Genomic DNA, 23,937 nt, shown 5'->3' on the forward strand with positions numbered 1-23,937 from the left:
CATGTTATTTTATAGTTAATGAACTACATGTTTCACTATACAAGGAAGGAATTGTCAGTTGTACGTGGGAAGTGGTCAGAGATTGTTTGAGAGAAGCACTATCAGACTGCATATCCAAGGTCAGAAGGATAAACCAAGTGGAAAGCATGAGCTGCAAAAAAAAAAAAAAAAAAAAAAAAAAGAGAACATCATCAAGGGAATATAAAGAAAAAGTGATCAGAATATTCATGAGAGCAGTACAAAGTGTAAGCAAGAAGGGTGACCAGTTTGTAAGAAAAACCAAATCATATTATGACAGAAAATTAGCTAAGCAGGCCAATGCAAACCCGAAAGAATTGTTTTGTTATTTAGCAAGTAAGAGAGAACATGACTATAGTAGGATAACTTTAAACAATGCCCATGGAAGGGAAGTTACAGAGGCAAAAGAAATAGTCGAGTTGCTGAGTCATCATTTTGCAAAGATGTATCATCCAGGTGGAGATTTTGCAGTTGCTGATGTGAGAGATGCATACCAAAATTGAGGTAGATGAACAGCAGGATTCAATCTAATTCTCAGCTCTAGCAGGTTTCCAGAGGAGTGGAAAGAGGGTAAGATTGTTCCACTGCATAGAGGTGGCTTCAAGACAGAGGTATCAAATTACACACCAATTAATATATCAGGAGTGGTTGTTAAAGTATTGGAAAAGTTGGTTAAAGGTAAAAGCCAACAATGCGAGGATAGGGATGCAGTATTCTGTAGTGGGTAGCACAGGTTTGTAAAGGCTATATCTTGTTTTAGTAATTTATTCAAATTTTTATAATAAAATTACAACAGAATTGGATGAAGGAAGTTGCTATATCATGATATTGCTGGAGTTTGCAAATGCATTTGACAGAATACCACATGGTTGTATATGAAGTTAGTACCATGGATAAGGGGGGGGGGATGGCTGACAGACAGCAGAGTAGTATATGGGGGGAATGGAATCTAGGCGAATGAGGGTGACTACTGGAGTAGCTAAGGGTTCTGTAATAGCTCAATGGGGAGAAGTTGTTATCCCTCTTTATAAGGCCATGATTCAGTCACATCTTCACTATTATGCACAGATGTGTTAACCTGGGTTTCTTGTGGACCAGGAGGTGGTAGGGAAGATTCAGAGATGAGTGACTAAGCTAGTGGCAGGTCTGCGGAATGCCCCCTATGAGGACAGGTTGAAAGTGATTAGAATTGTTTAAGATATTAAAGGGATTTTATAAAATTAATATAAAGGAAAATTTTCAATTATATGACAGGTAGTCAGAAACTAGGACCATCTGGGAAAGTTGTGTAAGAGTGTTGTTATAAGGGTGGTGTGCAGACCAGATTTTTTGTATAGAGAGTGGTGAATGAGTAGAACTGATTGTCAGAATTCACTGTGAGTTCCCTGACAGTGAATGAGTTTAAGGAGAAGGATGGTAGGTTTTGTTTGTATAATAGTTTGGTTCTCCCATGATGAGTTTCCAGACTCCATGGAGATATGTATAATAATAATAATCATTTCATGAAAGAAGTTATATGCTCATGCAGTTGTAGCACTGGGAAGAACAAGGACAACACTAAAGCTACAAAAATACAGCTATGAAACTTCGATGTAGAGAAGTTTTGCAACATCCCTTTGTAAACTTGTGATGTGTTATTGGGCTGTTAGAAAGTGATATATAATTTTTTTTTATTAATAATATAGTTACAATCATAATAAATTAACAACTTTAGTTAGCTGCAGGACTTGAGTTAGTTCTGATTAAATTAAAATGCCAAGAAATTATATTCTTGTTTAAGCCTTTATCCAAGTGTAAGCAAAAAAAGTTTGTGCACGAAGTATCATCATGACCATGCTACTTGTATACTGAGGCCAGTGACTTCATATTAATTGTCTTAGTATCCCATAATGCAAAGCACACATTCTTTCAGGTTCTTATAACACTATGCATTATGGGAAGGCCCCCCAGACCAGTTTCATCCTTTATTGAGGACTTAATAGTGGGTGCCAGACCCAAAAGCAATACCAAGGTTTAAGTAATGTAGAAGTCATATATTATACAAATCAGAATGGATGTGTGCTTTCCATTATGTGATGATAAGGCAATTAATGTGAAGTTGCTAGCCTAGTCATGAAGATACTTCATGCTCAAACTTTGTTTGCTTACACTTGGATAAAAGACTAAACAAGAATATAATTTCTTGGCATTTTTAATTTATAACCAAGTGGAAAAACTTCCAACTACTCAGTTACGAGTTCTCTTCAAATGTAGCTCTTTTTAATTCTTGCATGAATATTTAATGATTTATTTAATTTTCTTTCATATTTTAGGTGTACTATGTACAATATTAATAAGATCTGTAATTATCTTTGTTTCTCATACAATTTCTTTTACAGTGCTTTGGAGTGAAATGGTAAAACACAGTGCTATTCACCCTCAAAATTGCAATTATCATTCCTCATCGATGGGAGAAAATCCTGCACTGGAATGGAACAATAGGAGCAAAGATGAAGCTCTGGAATGTGATGAAGATGACACAGTGATCTTAGTGCCTGTAATTTCTCAGCTAGATTTGCAAATTACTGTTGCACCAGCAGTTATGTGGAAAGCACAACAAGATAAGGAAAGCAAAGAGGTATAGTATTAGCTGATGGTTAATATAAGAGGTATAGTATTAACTGATGGACATAATTTAAGGAATTCCAAAAATGCTTTATATTTCTTTAAATATGCATTGTCATCAGAAAATCATCACTCTTCACATTTGAGAAGGGTGAAATAAATTACAGAAATCCACCTCTAATTCAACTTAATTTAAATCACTGGCAAGATGATGTACATTATCATACACTGGTAGAGATGTGTATATTAGCTAATCCTCCAGTTTAGGGACATGAAAATAGATAAGAAAGGTTGACAGGAAGAGATATCTAATTGGATGCTGCTATATGCGATGAAGAAATGTTTTAGCAACTTGGGTAAGTGAAAAAGTGAAGGGTGATTTTAATTATGGCAGTATAGATTGGAATGAAGAGATAGCATTTGGGAATAAAGGAAATGAATTTCTTAAGTTGTTGAGAGACAGCTATCTCAGGCAGTATGTGAAGGAGAGCACATGAGGATTGAGAGTTTTAGATCTGATCATTTCATCAGAAGGCTTTACACTAGTTGGTAAGAGCGATCATGAAGTGATCACCTGGGTTATGACTAGCCATATGAAGATTTCTGGGAGGAAATGATACATGTGGCTTGTGATTATGAAAAACTTAGGATATAGCTTGCAGCTATATCCTAAGTTTTTCATATCGTGTATCATGGAATGAGGTATTAAGTGGAAAGGAGATAAATGCTGTGGGGGGGGGGGACTGATCAAAAGATATTTAACAACGTTGATGTGTGAATGTATTTCAAAGGTCAAAAGACTGAATAAAGTAGGTGTCATATGGATGAATAAAGGGATTAAGCATAAAATTTGGAAGAAGAGAATACTGTGGAGGCAGCACAGGATGAATAATGGTAGCAATCAATTGCATGAGGAGTATAAAGAGCAGGCCAGGAAGGTGACTCAATTGGTAAGAACAGCAAGACTATATCATGAGCAGAAATTAGAAAATCAGGCCAAAAAAAAACCTAGAATTTTTTTCTGATATGTGGCAAGTAGAAAGAAAAATGATTATGACAAGATATGTAATGGATGAAAATAGTAGAATTGCAATTGCTACAGAAGACTTCATTGAGGTATTCAGTGAACAATTTATGAGGGTGTTGTTTCATCCTCATCAGGGTGAAATTCATGAAAAACTCAAGTGCAGAGGAAATAGGAGAGGATGGTTTAATTATGAGCGAGCAGGAGGTATATGAGGAAATAAGTTTGATGTCAATAAGGCAGTAGGATTTGATAACATATCTCCACATGTCTTAAGGGAAAGTTCCTGGGAATTGTTAGTAGCATTGGCATGCCTGTTTAATAAGTCTTACAACAGCACAGGCTCAAAAGAGAGTGGAAAAAAGGTAAAATTCTTCCACTGCATAAAGGTGGTGATAAGACTGTGGCTACAAATTGGACCAATCTGCATATCTGTAGTTGTGGTTAAGGTACCGAAGAGATTGGTGAGAAAGTAGGATACAGAAATGGGTTGATAACAGCAGTATTCTCTGTAGTTGCCAGCATGGGTTTATTAAAGGGAGATCATGTTTTGCTAGCCTATGTACTATAACAGGGGTGTTGAACCCGTCGATCGCGATCGACCGGTCGTTGCAGAGCAATTTTTGGTCGAGATTGTGTATTCCTCCTTACTTACAAATTTTAATTAAAACTGAAAACATACTATTTTATTTATCATTATTTTATATTATTTTTAATTCGCTTTAAGTGTATTGCTATTGTTTATTTATTTTTCGTTAAAACTGTCAAATCAGTAATTTTCTTATAAGTCCAGCCAAATGAATTAATTTGGATCAGTGGAAGTCAAACAGCGAGCCGAGTGAATACGATTATAAGCAAAGTGTAAAAACTCGATTGTAGCTTAAATATTAAATATTCCAAAGCACATTATATCGATTTTTTACTTAGGTCAAGTCCCATGTGAATATTGTAAAAAAATAAACTTTGTTTGTGTCGGTATAGGTTGTATTTAGATGTTTTTGTAACTAACTCTTTTGAAGCTAACTGTGTATACTGCTTTAATAAGAATATGTTAGAGTGTTAAAAATAAAGGCAATGTTTATGTCGCTGAAACTGCATGGCGGCATTAGAAAGCTTGTTATTGAAACTTGTATGTATGAGAAAGGCTTGCAGGCTCTAAGTGTAAACATCTCCAAAGTCAGTCAGAAAGAGTTCAAACAACTTTCTGATGGCCGGCAACTTACAATCAAAAGAAAGCGGGGGGAGAACAAAAGGCATGCCGAACTTGAAACTTAAGATGAAAGACTCATACCGATTCTTTGGAGGTTGCCAAACTTCATGCGAGATCTCAGAGGAGGCCTAATAAAAAGGGACTGAAGCAAGCAGAAGGAGTCCCCGTTCCAGAATTACTGTCAGAGAGGAGGCCGCCCAGTCCAGAGTTGCCGTCAGAGAGACTGCCCGGATCCAAGTTGCTTGAGAGAGGAGTTTCCCGCTTCCAGAAAGGAGCTTCTTGGTTCGAGACGTCGCTAGAAAGAGACTACCTCTAGGCCACAAACAAGATTTCAAATTGTCGAAAGGAAGAGTTCCAATTGCCGGAGAAAAGTTTCCAAGGCCAGGTTAATGTCACACATTCACCAGTGTGTTGCGTTTTCATTACAATTTGATGAATCACGACTTCATTGATATCGCTCAGTTAATGGTGTTTATTTGCATGGTATTTCAAGATTATTCAACTAAAGAAGAACTTTTGAAAATTATACCATTATTCGGAAGGACTAGGGGAGAAGACATTTTTTCGGCATTTGATGAATTTGTGAAACAACACAAACTTCTGCTTTTTAAACTTGTGTCTATTACTAGTGATGGTGCTCCTGCAATGATAGGTTATAAATCAGGCTTCATTTCATTATGTAAAAACGATGACAAATATCCAAATTTTTTAACGTGCCACTGTATTATTCACCAACAAGTACTTTGTAGTAAAAGATTAAACACAAAAGATGTTTTAGATATTACATTTAAAATTGTAAATTCTGTTCGTGGAAAAGCTCTGCAATGGCGGTTATTTAAATCACAGACAGATGATGATAAGGAACTTCTGTTGTACAATAATGTTCGCTGGCTCAACAGAAGTCAATTTTTAGAAAGATTTCTTGTATTAATTAACGATATAAAAAATTTTCTTGATGAAAAAGGAGATATTTATCCACAATTGAGTGATAAAAGATGGTTGTTACACTTATCATTTTAGTAGATTTCTGTACGAAATTAAGCAATTTAAATTTAGAGTTACAAGGTAGAGATAAAAATTTAATTGACATAAGTTCAATAAAAACTTTCCAACCATACTTACTTTTATTAAAGAAATATATAAATGACCGCGAATTTAGACATCTTCCATATTTATTAAAATTTTTTGAACAAAATCAAGAAATGCTTCGCTATGATTTAAAAGAATTTATTCGTGAAATAGAATTAGTTGAGGAAGAAATAAATTCAAGATTTAAAGATTTTAATAAAACTGAATTGATTGTATCTTTTATCAATAATCCATTTCAAGAAAACTTGAACATCACAGAAATTTCAAATAAAATTAGTGGGCTGTTTGATATTAACCAAGCTGAAGTAGAACTTGAGATAATAAACATTCAGAATAGTTTACATTTAAAATCATTAAATCAAGAAGTCATTTGGAAATATGCACATGAAAAATTCCCAATATTAACTGATATTGCGCAAAAATTCTGTCGTGTATTGGATCGACATACTTGTCAAATCCGCTTTTTCAAATATGATCATCATAAAAAATCCATTAAGAAACCAAATTACAAATGATCATTTGGGTGATTGTCTGCGATTGGCCACTTCTTCATATCAACTTGACTATGAAAATATTGCAAGATCCAAACAATGCTAAATTTCACATTAACTTTTTTTTTTTTTTTTTAAATCAACCAGCATTTCCTGTAACTTGTGAGTTTGTAATCTATCTGTTGTTTTTTCTAACTTTGGTTTTCCAAAATAGAGAAATAAATATTTTATTCCAATGTATTTGTTGTTTTTTTTGTTGAATTAAAATAATTAAAAGTGATAAATAAATTTTTAAATACACATATAAAGTTTTTGGTTTTTGTTTATTTGTAGTCATTTATTTGTGCGTAATCAAATGTCAGGTTGGGGGAACGTGATCTATATAAGAGAGTAGGTCGCCGAATAACGTGTTATAGAAAAGTAGCTCGCATAGTAAAAAAAGTTGAACACCACTTTACTATAACAAGGTGTCAAATGTCTTGAACAATGTTGATACATATACAGTTGTATATTTAGATTTTGCAAAAGATTTTAATAGATTCACATGACAAGCTGTTAAATAAACTGAAAGGAATGGGATTGGATGACAGACTAGCGAGTTGGATAGGTGACTGGCTGTAAAATAGGTATCAGAAAGTTGTGTATGGGTGTAGTGTCTGTCTTGAAGGAGTAGGGTCACTAGTGGTGTGTTGAAGGGGTCTGTGTTGGGGGTATTCTTGTTCAGTTTGCATATTATTATTATTATTTCGGCCAACTCCAAGGAGTCGACAGACTCATCAAGGGAGGCCCTAACATCATGTCAAGAACAACTATTCGACATTCACACAGTATCTATCATACCTCGTCTTGAACTCATTCACAGTCATAGCACCCACAATAGACTCTGGCAGCTTATTCCACTCATTCACCACTCTCTAAGTAAAAAACCTAGCTCTAACACCCTTGCTAACCACATTCTTGCCCATTTTCCATGTATGGCCCCTAGTCCTCCCACCACCAGTCCTATTCTCAAAAATATCCTCTGAATTAATCACAGTATCTATCATACCTCGTCTTGAACTCATTCACAGTCATAGCACCCACAATAGACTCTGGCAGCTTATTCCACTCATTCACCACTCTCTAAGTAAAAAACCTAGCTCTAACACCCTTGCTAACCACATTCTTGCCCATTTTCCATGTATGGCCCCTAGTCCTCCCACCACCAGTCCTATTCTCAAAAATATCCTCTGAATTAATCTTATATGAATCCTTCAGTTATTTCAATGTCTCAATCATATCACCCCTTTTCCGCCTATCAAATAATTTTTGCAACACACAAATCTTCAGCCTGTTCTCATAAGGTTCATTCCATAGACCTGCTGTCATGTTGGTCACTTGTCTCTGGATCCTCTCCACCTCCTCCCCATCAATAAGAAACCCTGGTGCTCATCTAGACTACTGTGCACATAGTCTAGATGGGCGCCAGAGATGGGGTCTTATCAAGGCTCGATACAGAGGAACAATAACTTGTTTGTGTCTGCTTGCTAAAGTATTTTTCAGCAACCAAGTGATTTGATGAGCTGTTTAGCCACTTTTGCAGTGGACCGCCTAAACTTCAACTCTCTATCCACCAACACTCCCAAATCGCTAGCCTCACCAATCTCCTGGAGTATAGTTCCACCAGTATACTGCTGCTAATCTTTTCACCTCAAAATGCATAACCTTACACTTTGCTACATTAAATCGACATCCATTTTCCTTAGCGCAGTCCTTCACACTATCCAAATCATCTTGCAAAATTTTGACATCCTGTGCACTCACTATTGCCCTACCCAACTTTTCATCATCAGCAAACAAGTGAACACTTCCTCTCAGATCCTTTCCTATATCGTTAGTGAACAAATTGAAAAGTAGTGATCCAAGAACAGAACCCTGCGGCACACCACTAGTCACAAGCCATCTTTTGGACTCTACTCCTGAATAAACCATTCTCTGATATCTCTCCATCAACCACCCTCCTATCTATCTCACCAACCCTATATCCATCCCCATATACTGTAGTTTACTGATTAGAATTCCATGTGGTATCCTGTCAAAGACCTTAGCAAGGTCCAGTAGAATCACTGTATTACCCTTATCCAGTTCAGCTGTCACTTTGTTATAAAACGTGATCAAGTTAGTGAGGCATGATCTACCCTTCACAAAACCATGTTGTCCCCCATACAGTATCCCTTAACTTTTCTCTTAACTAATTTCTCCAAGACCTTTACAACGATTCCTGATATTCTAATCGGTCGGTAATTTACAACAGCAGTCTTGGAACCTCCATTATGCAGTGGAACTATTTTCCCCTCTTTCCACCCCCTCTGGACTAACCCAGACCCGAGACTCAAATTAAACAAAATGGTCAAGGTTTAATATCTATCTATATATATATATATATATATATATTAAAGATACCAAGCAATTTTATAAGCTAGGTTTTAATCCTTCATATAAAGGAATATATATATATATATATTCCATTATGAGACTTATTATTTATTCTCTTGACACTTGTTTTCATTGATACAGAAAACCTTTATAAGGACTTTTCAGTAACAAGTCTCTCCTATCTTTGTAAGGTAAACTCTCCAGAAAGAACATCGCCAAGAAACTCTCCACAAAGAACATTTCATAGCCAAGGCTGTGAAATAATGTAACATACAAGTGTTGAGATTTTCATAATGAAATCACAGCAAGTAATGTTGCAAGGATGTGTGCCTAAGCAGTATGGTATTTTGATGTCATTAACATTATTAAGAAGCTGATGATATGAATACCTCATATAAATAATTATGGATAATTATTCATGATATTCATACTTGGTATGAATAATCAGCATCTGATAGACAGATATTAAAGAGTACCACAGTAGACCCCCACCCCGAATTATTCAACGTCAACTGCAGAGCAATTGTCCAGGCATAATTGAAGAATTGGATAACTGAAGATATGGTTATATGGTGCTGTACCAGAAGTCATGTGGCACTAACCCATTCAAGGATTGATTAATTGAAGGTTCATTCATTTGAAGGCCAGATAATTGATAAATCACTGTATAAATCTCCGGGAGGTTCAGGAGAAGGCAGATTTACTAGTGCTGTACCACAGGACTCTTTACCTGGACTGTCACTATTTAATATGTACATTAATGATATTGGAAATGATTTTAAGGGAAATATTTGGTTTGCTCCTGCAGGATTGGATAGAGCAATGCATTTTTTGGGATGGTATGGCATACTGGCACCTCTATTAAACAGTAATGAGGGACATAGATGGGTACATATACACATTTGTAATATTCACTTATTTTTTACACATTTATCTAGTATTCTAATACACTTAGCTATATGAATGAAATTTACATTTTTACTATGCTTATTGATAAGATATTTGCTATAAGTATTTTTAGAATTTTAAATTATTTTCATGTTTATGTTATTAACATGTTTACACCAGGCTGAGTTTCATGCAAGTTGTACCTCAAGCAGGTACCATATTTTAGTGCTACAGTAAAACTTTTACTTTGTTTGAGTTTTGATTATACTAAATACTTTAATTATTCTATTTTTCACTAAATACAGTATACATTGTCTGTGTACTATTCATAGTGCTATAATAATAATAATTAAAAAATAAACTACTTTGTTTTGCTTGCATCTATGCAGTATGGTGTTTGTATGGGCAAATGTGTTTCACTATATAGGGTCATTTTCATTCTAGTACTAAACAACCATTACCAGATATGCACTATAAATTCAGGTGTCCTGTCTGTACAACAGGAGTTGATTTGTCCCTTATCCTCACAAATGTATTAAGTAAATCATTTTACTAGGTTTCATTCAACGTTAGCAGATGCTCTGTTCATCTAAGAAGTAATACAAAAAAAAATATCTTGAACTGTAAAGTAAAAAAATGAAAAGGATTACTAGTTTCTTTATTCCTTCCACAGTTAAGAAATTAAAAATGTGAGAAAATGAGTGAAGAGTTAACTACAGAGACTGTATGAAAGATCATTTTTATTCATGATGATAGCATCCAACAGCAAGGAATGACTGACATTAATAAAATGGCCAAGTTGCTGGACTGTTGATTCAAAATGACTTCTGTGTGAAGTATACCTGGCTAAATTATCAAAATAAGAGAGACTTGTATGCAGAACCATTGTTATGGTATATGCTGCCACTAAATTCAAGAAAATATGTATTTTTTAAAAGATCTTTTAATTGGGATACAATTTTGCCAGATTTTGCTGCTCTTTAAGCTCTCTCCTGGGCATTACCTTACTTTCTTAATGGTTATGATGGTCCTGTTAGGATGTGCATTATGTAACTGCATGGAAAGAATTCAGACTAGAAAAGTTGTCTTGAAGTTTCCTGTTTTGGTGAAAGTAGATAGCAAGCTACTGTTTTTAAGAAAGAAGGAACATTATCACACTATGAAGTAACAATATAGGTATTTTTTTTTGTCTGTTTGTTTTCTTTTCATATCCATTAAAACTTCATTTTTTCCTGCTAGCAAAAAATGAATACCGGCACCTATTTTCTATCAAAAAAGAAGCACTGGACTAGTCTAATAATTAAATTGATGGGACAATCCTGCAGAATGATTTAAATAGACTACTGATGGTATGAGAAAAGCATAATTGGACGCCTTACAATTTTCCACTTAATGTGGAAAATTGTAAGGCTCTGTAATTGGAATGAAAAAAATACAAGCTGTGTACACACTGATGGAACTGGACTCCAGAAAATTGTTGAGGCCAGAGATGTGGAAGTGGTACCAGATAGGGAATTAATGTTCAGAAAGCATATTGGAAAAGTGGTCAAAGTTGCTCATAAAATTGCTTGGTGAAGAACACACTGAAAGAGGAATAAAGACATTGTTACCCCTCTTTATAAAAAAATTTGAGAAGACCGCATCTGGATTACTGTGTACAGAACCATCCCTCATCTGGGACGAGGAAACGGTGGATCAGAATGAGGGTCTTTTGGTTTTTAGCTGCCTTTAATGTTTCAAAGAATTTCTCATTTGCATTTCGAAACTGCCTGCCATTTATCTTCATATTTAGTGTTGAATGTTAAAGCTACTCCTTTTTTTTTCTAATCACTATTGCCTAAGTATAACATCTTATAGTTATCATTATTTAGCAATATCTTATCTGTTTTAGTCTTTTGTAACACAAATTATGTTGACATGGTATTTCTGTAATTTTCGTTGTTCCACTTTTTCTTTCTTTCTTTTCTCTTTTGTTTTTTCCCCATTGATTCCTTATGCATTGGAGTTGTTGATCTTCAATTCTGTCAAGATTCAGTAACTGATCTTTCCCTAATGAAAACAGGTAGCAACTTGTTTAACCAAGTGATGCCTCAGCTCGTATCATATTTGATTATGTTATGCTATCATACCATATAGGCAAATTGGTCTGTGGGACATGTTCCTTTATGTTCCTACTATTCCATCTACTATCATTTACTGTTCCTTTTCTCAGGCTGACTACTGTTTTTGCTGACAAAGAGGAATAACAACAGTTACTCCAGGGTAGTTCAAGAAAAGAATTCAACATATTGTAGCTTGAAACAAAACTCTGGCATCCCACTCAACCTATATGGTAGTATTCAACAGCTGCAAAAAAAAAAAAAAAAAAAAAAGATCATCAGCAAATCTAAGTCAGACTCGCAAAGGGTCATGTGCAGAAAACTTTCATCATCAAATTCCTGATATGTACTCTCAGGAGGTGTATAGGATATTATGATAATATTACAAGAAAAACGTTATACCATTACTAACTTCCAATCAACAATTTTCTTCCAAATTAATCTGTTATCTGTCAAGATAACAGATGGAGATGGATTGGCACTTTTTTACTGTATAAATCCACCTGTCTTTTTCCCTGCCAAACTGACCAAACTTCTTTTGCTGATCTCTATTCTCTCATTCTGTCGAAGTGACTGTATTATTTGAGATTAGCTCTGATAATACATTCCTGAATGCTAACAATGCAAATTCTTTCCTAATATTCTCTTTTTTTTTTATTTTTTTACAGTACTGCCATAAATGCCATCTGCACACTCCCCTAATCTTTCTCAGAACTATCTGTTGTCTCCAGTCTATGATCAAGTGCTTTATTTCTAACCCAGCTCTCAGATCAGTAAGTTAAAACTGATTTGAACATTGTCTTATATACAGCTAATTTTAACTAATTTCTTTCTTATTCCATAATAAATTTATTCAGTTGACTTTCTACCATATCAGCTTTACTAATTCTGTTATCTATTTCCATGTTTAATTTGCCATCTTCACTAAAATTGTGCCTAAATAGCTGAAATGTTTTACTTGTTCTCCATTCAGGATATGTTTTCATTGTCTATTTTTATTGTTTTTTCTTTTTGGTGCTGATTTTCATACCAAATTTATTACAACAGTTATTCAAATTACTCAGGGAATCTTGCTGAGTGGTTAGCATATCCACTTTCCAGCCAAAAGGCTGCGGGTTCGAATCCTGCCATGAGCATGGATGTTTGCGATTGTCTGTGAAAATACTAGTGGTGGTGGTCGGCAGTAGATGGCATTGGTGTGTGATGATGAAAGTAGTTGTGGTTCAGAATGATGGACTGAGTTGTGGAGTGGGATACCCTCCGTCGATGAGTCTTTGGACTCCCTGGAGATGTCATATAATAATAGTATAACATTATCTGCATAAAGTAAAGAGCTAAGATTAACATCATTGCCATTTTCAGTATCAGATTTAATACCACTTTCCTTCATAATGTGATCCATATAGATAATGTGCACCCTTGTCATACACCATATAACTGTACTATGCATTAGCTCTTTTCTCTTGACAACTTGTGATATGCCTTTTTCCAGACTTATGAAACTTATATAAGATAATTTCCAAGATTTCTCGACTGTTTGTCTTAAAGTGAAAATCTGATCCTGACGACCTCCATTTGGCCTGAATCCAGCTTGTTCTTCACCAAACTTCCCTTCTACAATTTTCAATTTTTCTTAGCAGTTTGTGAAGTATACTTGAATAAATTTACCAGGAATACTGAGTACGGAAATACCTCTATAATTCTCACATTCATTTTATTTCACTTTTTTAATAGATGGGACTATGAGAGCTCTGCACTAATCATCCATAATTTGACTGTCCTTATGAATTATCCAGTACAGCCACCATAAAACTTTTATACCTTCATATTTGAGCATTTCTGGTTGTATTTTATTTACTCCAGCCACCTTTCCACGTTTCAGTTTTTAATGGCTACTTCAAGTATCGATATGTATTCCTGACTACATTCATGCTGGGTATTTTCTACCATCATGCTGACACTGCATGGTTCACTTAGCAATCTTTCAACGTAATTACTCCAGAATTCTTTAAATCTAGAATTTTTTATCTTCAGTTGCTCATGTCACTTTTATCATCTCTGATTCCTTGTACTCTTTCCTCCATATCTAAGCTTTTTCAATAGCCTTCAGAATATTTTGCCACCTTCCTGATATGTATTTTCTATGTTCTTACCAAAGTCCTATGACTTGCTTAGCTAGTTTACACATGGCTTTGCTTTCTCACATTTTACTCTCATTTATTGTACAAAGAGAATACACTCTTTCGATATGATTTCTTTGTTTCCTTGACTGCCTCTTTAACTTCCAGAGTCCACCATGGAGTTCTGATTTTTCTATCCTTACAGACAACCTCACCACATACTTCTCTGGCTGAATCAGTCAATATTTCCTTAATTTTTTACCACTGAATCTACAAGGTTTGGTTATTGTTTTCAAACGCTTTCATTTTTTTTGAATGATGTTTGTGTATTTGAGTCTATAGTTCACCTCTAAAAGCTGATCAGCTTCAGTTCCTTTTAAAACTTTCCTACACACTGTTCTTTTCAGTGTTATTATTATTATTATTATTGCATGGCCACCTCCATGAAGTCCTGAGACTCATCATGTGAGATCTAAACTATCATCACAATATTTCTACCTCTCCTTGAAACCATTAACAGATAAAGTACTCACAACTGACTCAGACAACCTATTCCATTCATTAACCACTCTCCAAGTGAAAAATCTAGTTTTCACATTCTTGCTAACCACATTGTTGCCAAACTTCCATCCATGACTCTTGTTCTGACCCCTCTAGCCAAGTGCAGGAACATTTTCCCTGCATCAGTCCTATAAAATCATTGTAAGTAACTTAAATATTTCCATCATATTCCCCTTTTTTGCCTATCAACCAAGTTTTGCAATCTGCAAATCCTCAGTCTATTCTCATAGGAAGCATTCCACAGACTGCTAATCATCTTGATTACTTGCCTCTGAATTCTCTCCACCACTTCATCTCCAAGAACCCCAGTAACCAGACCTGAGCACAGTAATTCAGTAATCCCTTATTTCTGACTTGTTAGTGTCTTCTTCAATAACCAAGTAATCCCTAGAGCTACTCTGGCTACTTTAGCAGTGTGCTCTGTAAAATTCAACTCTCTTACTTCTACCACATACTACTTTTTGATATCTGTTTAGCATCCACCCTTTTATCCATATCACAAGTTTCATATCCATTCCCATTTGTTGCAGTTTACATACCAGAGTTTCATGTGGTATCCTGTCAGACTCTTTGCAAAATTCAGCAGTATCATCATATAGCCATTCTCTTTATCCAACTCAGTTGTCACTCTATTATAAAAAGTTATTAGATTACTAAGTCATGACTGACCCTACCCAAAGCCATACTGATACCATCTTCTTATTCACCCAGTACTGAATTCTCTTTTTGACCAACTTTTCTGGTACTTTTACCGCCACTCCTGAGATATTAATTGGTCTATAATTTGCTACCACAGACTTAGATCCTCCTTTATGCACAGGAATTATTTTGCAGTCTTTTCACTCTCTTGGGACCTCTGATTCATCAACCTCTGTTCTCACATCAGTCCCTGTCACTTGTGGCATGACAGTATCTTCACTTGGGTATATATCATCCACTCGATGATATATTCCCAAGCAAATGGGTATATATCATTGAGTCCCTCAATGGTCACTCGATAGCAGAATAATTTTGCCTGTCTCTGTTAGCTTTCTACAATCTGCACTCATTAAAGTTATCCTTCCATAGTCATTCTTCCTCCTACTTGCCACATAACAAAATAATTCTTTGGGATTTGCTTTGTCATGCTTAGCTGATTTCTTCTCATAATCTGATTTTGCCTTCCTTACCATGCTGGTCACCTTTCTCATTATATACCCTCCATTACATTTTCTTTGCAACTCTTGCTTAATGATATTGCTCATCCATCTAACTCCTGATCATTGCCATAATTACCCTTCTGATCTTGGATATATTGCTTCCTCCAGATATCCCTTGATTATTCCCCATGCACTGCAAATATTCTTACCCTGCAGATTTTTTTGCTATAGTTCTGCTTCAAACTGCCTCCTAAGTGTGTCACAATCACCTGTCTGTAGTTCCACATATACTCCTTCTTATCTTGATTTGAACGTTTTGCTAGCTCCAAAGTGAAGACCACATGATCTCTTTCCTCAAATGAAGGCAATATAAGGCTGTGACTAAGGTGGCTATATTGCCTTCATATAACAGGATCCAATAGGCTCTTACCCCTCCCCCAAATCCCCCTCTGTGACATTCTGCATCACATAATTATTCTATTCCCCTCCTGCCATGTGATGTTTTTTCCTTCCAATTATTTATGTCTTCAAAGTCCCTCATAATAATTACTTGACTTCCTTTTATTATTCCAATCTGCCTGATGTGTGTCTACCACATTATGGGTTGCACCAGCTGGTCTATATCAACAACCATATATATTTGTCTTATTTGCCTTAATCTCGCACTTTATTAACACAAGAGAACTGCCATCTGCCCAAATGACTCACTCCTACTCTGCAATTAATCTGTTATCATTAACAATATCTCATCCCCTGTTCTGTCTACTCTGTCTTTCTTGAAAATACTAAATCCATCACATTCTATCCCTGTAACTACATCATCTGCTATTAACCAAGTATCACTAATGCCTGTAGCTGTAACTGCAAAGTTGCCATAACAAATGCCAAAAACTCCTCCCTCTTATTCCTGATGCTTCTAGCATTAGTATATAGACACTATCATCCCTCTATTCACCCAAACACCTTTAAATCCTGAATTGACTACCCCCATTTGATATTGTTGCTTGAGAGAGTGGATTCCACATTTTTTCTTCATAGGTGCCTTCACATACACATTCATTTGCATCCTCCCTAAATTCTTTAGTTTTTCCTGACTGCCCTTTCACACTCTCAGTGAACAAAGCTCTTTCTAGACACCTAACTCCAAATCCATTTAAGTGCTGTCTAACAGCATTGTACAAATTTTTCCATCCATGAAACTTAGGCCATAGTCCACAAACTCTACGTCATTCTTTCTTTATAATCTGCATACTGATTCATTAGCTATCATCACCCTCCTTTTCAGTTTGCTTCTATTAGCATGGCAGCAGACTCACAAACTTTACCTTCTCACTCTTCTTTTTCCCCTTCTTCTAATAACTCTCTCTCACATTCTCGTACAATACTTCTCACCTCTCAGGTCATTGATTCCAACCAAAACAATCAATTGTTTCGCCTTCCCTTTCTGCATTCTTACAGAATTACTAATATTATTAATTTTTGCACCAGGGAAATACAATTTTATAGTGCTTTTGTGAAGTACTCCTCTTATCATAGAATTGCAATAAAAAATTATCTGCTAATGCTCTTTATTAGTTAAATTATACATGTTTTTGGTCATAAAGTGTTACAAAATAAAGACTTATTGTTACATAGACCATATATTTATAACGTACTTAAGTTCTTACAAATTACCTACCGGTTTCGCTAGTAACTGACTACCTTTCTCAAGGCTTGCATAGTACAAAAAAAGGTTAAAAATACAAAGTACTATTAGTATCTGTTAGGTAGCTAGGGTGACACGTTCGCTTGACATAACTACTCAGCATCATGAACACGCGTTACATGCAAATGCGTAATATGATTATTCGCGTACTGTATTAACCCCCTCAGTTCAACAGAGCTACAGTACGTGAATAATCATATTATGCATTTGCATGTAACACGTGTTCATGATGCTGAGTAGTTATGTCACGCGAACGTGTCACCCTAGCTACCTAACAGATACTAACAGTACTTTGTATTTTTAAACCTTTTTTGCATTTACCTTTTTTTTGTACTATGCAAGCCTTGAGAAAGCTTCAGTTACTAGCAAAACCGGTAGACAATTTGTAAGAACTTAAGTACGTTATAAATATATGGCCTATGTAACAATAAGTTTTTATTTTGTAGCTCTTTATCTTGTTTATTTTTGCAGTTTTCGTTTTGGCTAGAGTCCTCTTGATTTTTTTCTGCAATCGTTTCATGTAATCTCTTGCTGTTTTTGCAGCCTTTCAATCTTGCACTTTGTCCTCTGAAGGACTACATGCACACTATTTCTTTATTCGGGTCTTCTACATTCTCTGGAGCTTCTGCCACTGCACTTTTGGTATTATAATTCATATATTTACATTTTCTGGTCTTCTATGAATACTCTCTACCACTTGCATGTAATTTGTTCTCTCTGCATTCCCTCTCAAAATATTTATTACACATTTGCTCATCATTTTTAGAGAAAGATGTTGAAAGCTTATTTTTCACTAGTTTAGACTATAATAAATTTAGTTTAATCCTTTATCCCAGTGAGAGCAAACAAAGTTTCCGCCTGAAAATATCTTCAGGACTGAATATGATGTTGTAGTATCTTACCTGGGTAAGTAGTACAACACCAGGCAACTCGTAGCAAAGGTGGAGCAAGATACCAACACATCTATCCAGTATCTCCCATAATGCAAAACACATCTCCTTGCAGATATGTATAATCTTATGCATTAAGGGATTGGCCACTACCCACTAGTTTCGACCTTTATTGAGGTCTCTTCAGTGGGAGCCAGGCCCAGAGTTGGAGATATCAGGCAGAAGCAGTAGCAAGGTCAGCTTTACCTATTGGAGTTGCCAAAAGGTTAGCCACTTTTTTTTTTATTAAATTACTCTGGATTTAGAGAAAGATGTTGAAAGTTTATTTTTCACTAGATTAGACTAACCTAGGTTAGTCTAACCTAGTTAACTAGTTAGTTTAACTAGGTTAGACTAACCAAGTGAAAAATAAACTTTCAACAACTTTCTCTAAATCCAGAGTAATTTAATAAAAAAAAAAAGGTGGCAAACCTTTTGGCAACTCCTATAGATAAAGATGACCTTGCTTCTGCCTGGCTCCCACTGAAGAGACCTCAATAAAGGTTGAAACTGGTCTGGGTAGTGGCCAATCTCTTAATGCATAACATTATACATACCTGCAAGGAGATGTGTTTTGCATTATGCGAGATACTAGGATAGGAGTGATGTTAGCTTGGTCCACCTTTGCTACGAGTTGCCTGGTGTTGTACTACTTACCCACGTAAGATAGTACAACATCATATTCAGTCCTGAAGATATTTTCAGGTGCAAACTTTGTTTGCTTTCACTGGGATAAAGGATTAAACTAAATTTATTATTTGCTCATCAGTTTCACTCTCCTTCTGCAAGTCTTTCAACTTCAATGAAGAATACATCTAATGAATATTACACTGAATAATATGATGCAAATTTAGCTCCCCAGTGAAGATGTGTTGATTGTTATTGTTCTGCTACACTTAGGTGTCACACCAACAATTTATATAATTTAAGGAAATATACACATTTTACTTTCATCTGAATAACTCAGTCTATCTCACACACGTATAATACAATAATTTAACACAGTGTTATTAGCAAAAATTTGAGAAGCATTAGTTATCTTTCTTCAGTGTTACAAATTGACAGATTCACCACATATCCTTAAATCTGATCTCCAAAAATTGGTTGAGTTCCATGAAGTAAGTAGCAGCTTTAATCTTATATGTATTAGGCCCAATGACTGATCCATCCTTACCAAGGGGAGGACTGCTAACATTTTGTCCTTTCATACAACACAAAATTCAGTATGAAATTCAGTTTTATCTTGTTTAATATACTAAATAGTTAGCACTTCATATATCAAATTTACTGTATACTCTTGTGTCCTGAACTAGTGGGAAAACATCACTATCAATTATAACATAGTCAATGAGACTTTCTTATTTCTTGCATCTTCTCTCCATGTGATTTTGTGCACATTTTTCTGTTGGAACATGGGTTGGGTTAGTAATAACTAATCCATGTCGTGAACAAAAAATCTAGCAATCACTTACCATTATTATTATTATTACCTTTGCTCTTTTCTCCAAATTTTCCCAAAACATTTCTATATGTCTGGTAATCATTACCTACTCTGTTGTTTAGATCTATAACAAGGATCAACTTTTTGTTTTTCATTATGTCAGCTGCCTTCTCTAATGCGTCAATAATTCCTCCATTTCCTGCTTAGTAGAACCTTCTGCGGGACCATCGGCACAAATAAGTGTCATCGTCCTGTCCAATTCCCAATTCTGATATTTGTCCCCATCACTCTACTTGATATTGTCTGCTGTTCAAGAAGATTTTGAAGATTAAAAAAAAAAAAAAAAAAAAAAAAAAAAAAAAAAAAAAAAAACTATAATGTGAGAGAGTTTATCCAATGTGATGTGTGTGGGATGTATGCATTCCCGAATGAGGCTGGAGTTTGGATTGAAAGTGATAGTGGTGGTAGAATATGCAGACAGAAAGTGTAAGCAAAGTGAGGAGTTGAAGTATGCATCAGGTTGTGAGACAGTTATGATTGAAGAAAGCCAGAATGTGAGTGAAAATAGTGGCTTGATAGGGAATTGCAATGTACAAGATGGCGATGAGAGCGGTGATCAAAGAAAGAGCGAAAGCAACTACACAGAGAAAGAAAATGGTTTAAATGATAAAAAAAAAAATGAGGAGTTATTTGTAGGAAGTGAGATCGCTAGGTTGTGCACAGTGATACAAAATGCGCAGCGGCAATTAGAGCACCTGCAAAACTCTTTCCAGAGTGATTCAGCTAACGTAAATAAACAAGTGTTTGAAAGGAAAAATAAGCGTAAGAGTGGGAGAGTTTCTAAAATGAAGGAAAGAGTGTTGTATGGTGACTCATTATTAAGAGGAGTGATAGATGGGAGTTTAACTAAATCGTACTTACCGGGTGCAAAATTTAAGGATGTAAGTGAGAGTATTAGAGCACAAAAGCAGAGGGTGAAAGAATTGATAGTTGTGGTGGGTACGAATGAATTGAAAGGAGATAAATTTTTTATGAGAGAGGACTTGGAAGTATTGTTAAAGGTAGCAAAAGAAAAGAGTAACAGAGTTAGAATGGTGAGTCTGTTGCCACAGTATGACAGAGAGGAGTTTAGAAGGAGAACCATAATCGAAAATGACATTATGCGCAGGTTATGCAGACGTTGTGGTGTGGAATTCGTGGACGTGTGGAATGAGTTTGATGGGTGAAAGGATTTATACAAGATGGATGGCCTGCATTTGAATGGATTTGGTGTGCGGAGACTGGAAAAAGTGTTGTTGAATGAAGTGAAAATGGATGTTCAGAACCAGGGAAACTAGAACTACCAAGGAGGTGTGGGGGAGTGGATATGCAGACATCAATGAGACAGTTGAGTGTAAGAATGTATATAATGTACCCAAGCCAGTACTAAAGACAAAACATGGGAATGGGATATTTAGAATAACACATCAGGATAGGGGTGGGACAAAGGGATCACTGCATTTCATGTATACTAATGCCAGGAGTATTAGGAACAAGAAGGAAGAATTTTTGGCCTTGATTGGCTCTTCCTGGCCACAGGTTATTGGCATTAGTGAAACATGGCTGACAGAAGATGATATAGTTAGTGGGATAGAATGTGTAGGTTATAGTGTGTTTAGGAGGGACAGAGAGAATAAAATGGGGGGGTTGTTATTGATGATAGCTGATGAACTGCAGCGAAGGAGAATTGAAGTTGTATCGCAGGATAGTGAAAAGAGCTCATTTGAAGCTATTTGGTGTGAGATTGAGACTGGCAGAATAAAATATACAGTTGAGTGCTGCTATAGCCCAGGTGATGGAATAGATGGTGGAGATAGTATGCATAAACAAATTGACAAAATGAGTGGAAGGAGGGTAATTATTACGGGGGAAATTCAACTATGGTAACATTGATTGGAAGGAGGAGAGGATACATGTGAGGAAGGAAATGGATTTTATTCAGTTATTAAGGGATAACTATCTGAGACAACATGTAATTGAAAATACTAAGGGTGTGAGAGTGCTTGACCTGGTAATAGCATCTGAGAATTTGACTGTAATGAATATGACCATGTTGCCACCTATTGGTGAGAGTGATCATAAGGTCTTGACCTGAGAGGTGGCTAAAGGTGTGAAATTTGTGATTAAGACAGGGTATATGTGGAATTACCATGCTGGCAAGTATGACAAGCTTAGGAGATTGCTTGGATCAGTGCCATGGCATGTACAACTGCAAGAACTGGATGTCAATAGAGCATGGGAAGTGGTCAAGGAGCATTTACAGGAGGTTATGGTTAATTGTATACCTAGGGTCCGAATAGCAAAATAAGTAGGGGTTAAATGGATGAATAACACCATTAAGCTTGAGCTGCAAAAAAAGAAACAACTATGGAGGGAATTTAAAGAAAGGGGTGACCTGCAGGCACTCGAACAGTATAAATTGCATGCCAGAAGGGGAACGAGTGTGGTAATAAAGCAAAAGCGGATTATGAAAGGAAACTAGCCATGCAAGCTAAAGAGAATCGCAAACAGTTCTTTCAATATGCTGCAAGCAAGAAAAAAACTGTACACAGCAAAACGATTTTAAGGAATGACTATGGTAAGGAGTCACTGAATCAGTCGATATATTGGAGTTATTGAGCGAGCACTTTGCAAAAGTATATCATCCAGGTGGTGACATTGAAAAAATGAAGGAACCATTAGTTTATACGGGAATTGTGATGAATGAAGTGGAAGTGAATAGTCTATTACAGAACCTTAATGTGAATACATCTGTGGGATTGGATGGTATACCGGCACGGGTCTTGCTTGAAGCGGCTAAGGAATTATCAGTGCCCTTGACCATGTTGTTTAATCTGAGTCTCTGGCCTGGTTTAGTCCCGAAGGTGTGGAATGAGGGGAAAATAGTTTCACTGCATAAAGGAGGATCCAAAACTACGGTTGCTAATTACTGACTGATCAGCTTATCAGGAGTCATTGTCAAAGTCTTGGAGAAAGTAGTCAAGGTTAAAATACAGGAATGGATTGATGAAAATGAGATACTGTACGGGGGACAGCATGGTTTGTGAAGGGTAGATCATGCCTCAGTAACTTGCTCAAGTTTTATAACAAGGTGACGGCTGAACTAGATAAGGGTAATGGGTTTACAGTGATACTGCTGGACCTGGCAAAGGCATTTGACAGGATACCACATGGAATTCTAATCCGTAAACTACAACATATGGGAATGGATATAGGGTTGGTGAGATGGATAGGTGGGTGGTTGATGGAGAGATACCAAAGAGTAGCTTATTCAGGAGTAGAGTCCAAAAGACGGCCTGTGACTAGTGGTTTGCTGTAGGGGGTTCTGTTCTTGGATCACTGCTGTTTAATCTGTTCATTAATGATATAGGGAAAGACCTAAGAGGAAGAGTTCATTTGTTCACTGATGATGCAAAGTTGGGTAGGGCAATAGTGAATGCAGAAGATATCCAAATCTTGCAGGACGACTTGGATAGATTGGAGTTCTGGGCTAAGGAGAATGGATATCAATTTAATGTGACAAAATGTGAGGTTATGCATTTTTGGGTGAACAGATTAGCAGCAACATACCACATTGGTGGAACTGTACTCCAGGAGATTGATGAGGCCAGGGACTTGGGAGTGTTGGTGGATAGGGAGATGAAGTTTGGGGGGGGGGGGGGGGGGGGGCTCATTGCAAAAGTACCTAAATCAGCTCATCAACTCACTTGGTTGTTGAAAAATACCTTGACGAGCAGAGACAAGCAAGTTATTGTTCCTCTGTACTGAGCCTTGATAAGACCTCATCTCGACTGCTGTGCCCAGATTTGGTCACCTAGGTTCCTTCTTGATGGGGAGGAGGTGGAGAGGATCCAGAGGCGAGTGACTAAGATGATAGCGGTTCTATGGAATGAACCATATGAGAACAGGTTGAAGATTTGTGGATTGCAGGAATTGGTTGATAGGCGGAAAAGGGGTGATATGATTGAGACATTGAAATTACTGAAGGGTTCATATAAGATTAATTCAGAAGATATTTTTGAGATCAGGACTGGTGGTGGGAGAACTAGGGGGACACCTATGGAAGCTGGGCAAGAGTGTGGTTAGCAGGGGTGTTAGAGCTGGGTTTTTTACTTTGAGAGTGGTAAATGAGTGGAATAAGCTGCCAGAGTCTGTTGTGGGTGCT

The 23,937-nt window shown here is 36.3% G+C and overlaps 1 protein-coding gene and 1 non-coding gene across 2 annotated transcripts in view; one reads left to right on the forward strand and one right to left on the reverse strand.

The window, feature by feature from the left end:
• Positions 1-23,937, forward strand: part of Vps13B (vacuolar protein sorting 13B) — a 1,316,993-nt gene that overhangs the window by 471,970 nt on the left and 821,086 nt on the right. Inside the window, exon 20 of the mRNA XM_090406926.1 lies at positions 2,397-2,635. Coding sequence (XP_090263052.1) covers positions 2,397-2,635 — 239 coding nt within the window. The remainder of the gene's footprint in view (positions 1-2,396; positions 2,636-23,937) is intronic.
• Positions 19,388-19,507, reverse strand: LOC150097459 (U6atac minor spliceosomal RNA). Its single transcript, XR_016549747.1, has one exon. It is a non-coding gene; the product is annotated as a U6atac minor spliceosomal RNA (small nuclear RNA).

The sequence above is a fragment of the Typopeltis vanoorti genome, chromosome 17 (genome assembly GCF_054136105.1).
Source record: "Typopeltis vanoorti isolate ZY-2024b chromosome 17, IOZ_Tvanoo_1.0, whole genome shotgun sequence".
NCBI lineage: Eukaryota > Metazoa > Arthropoda > Arachnida > Uropygi > Thelyphonidae > Typopeltis > Typopeltis vanoorti.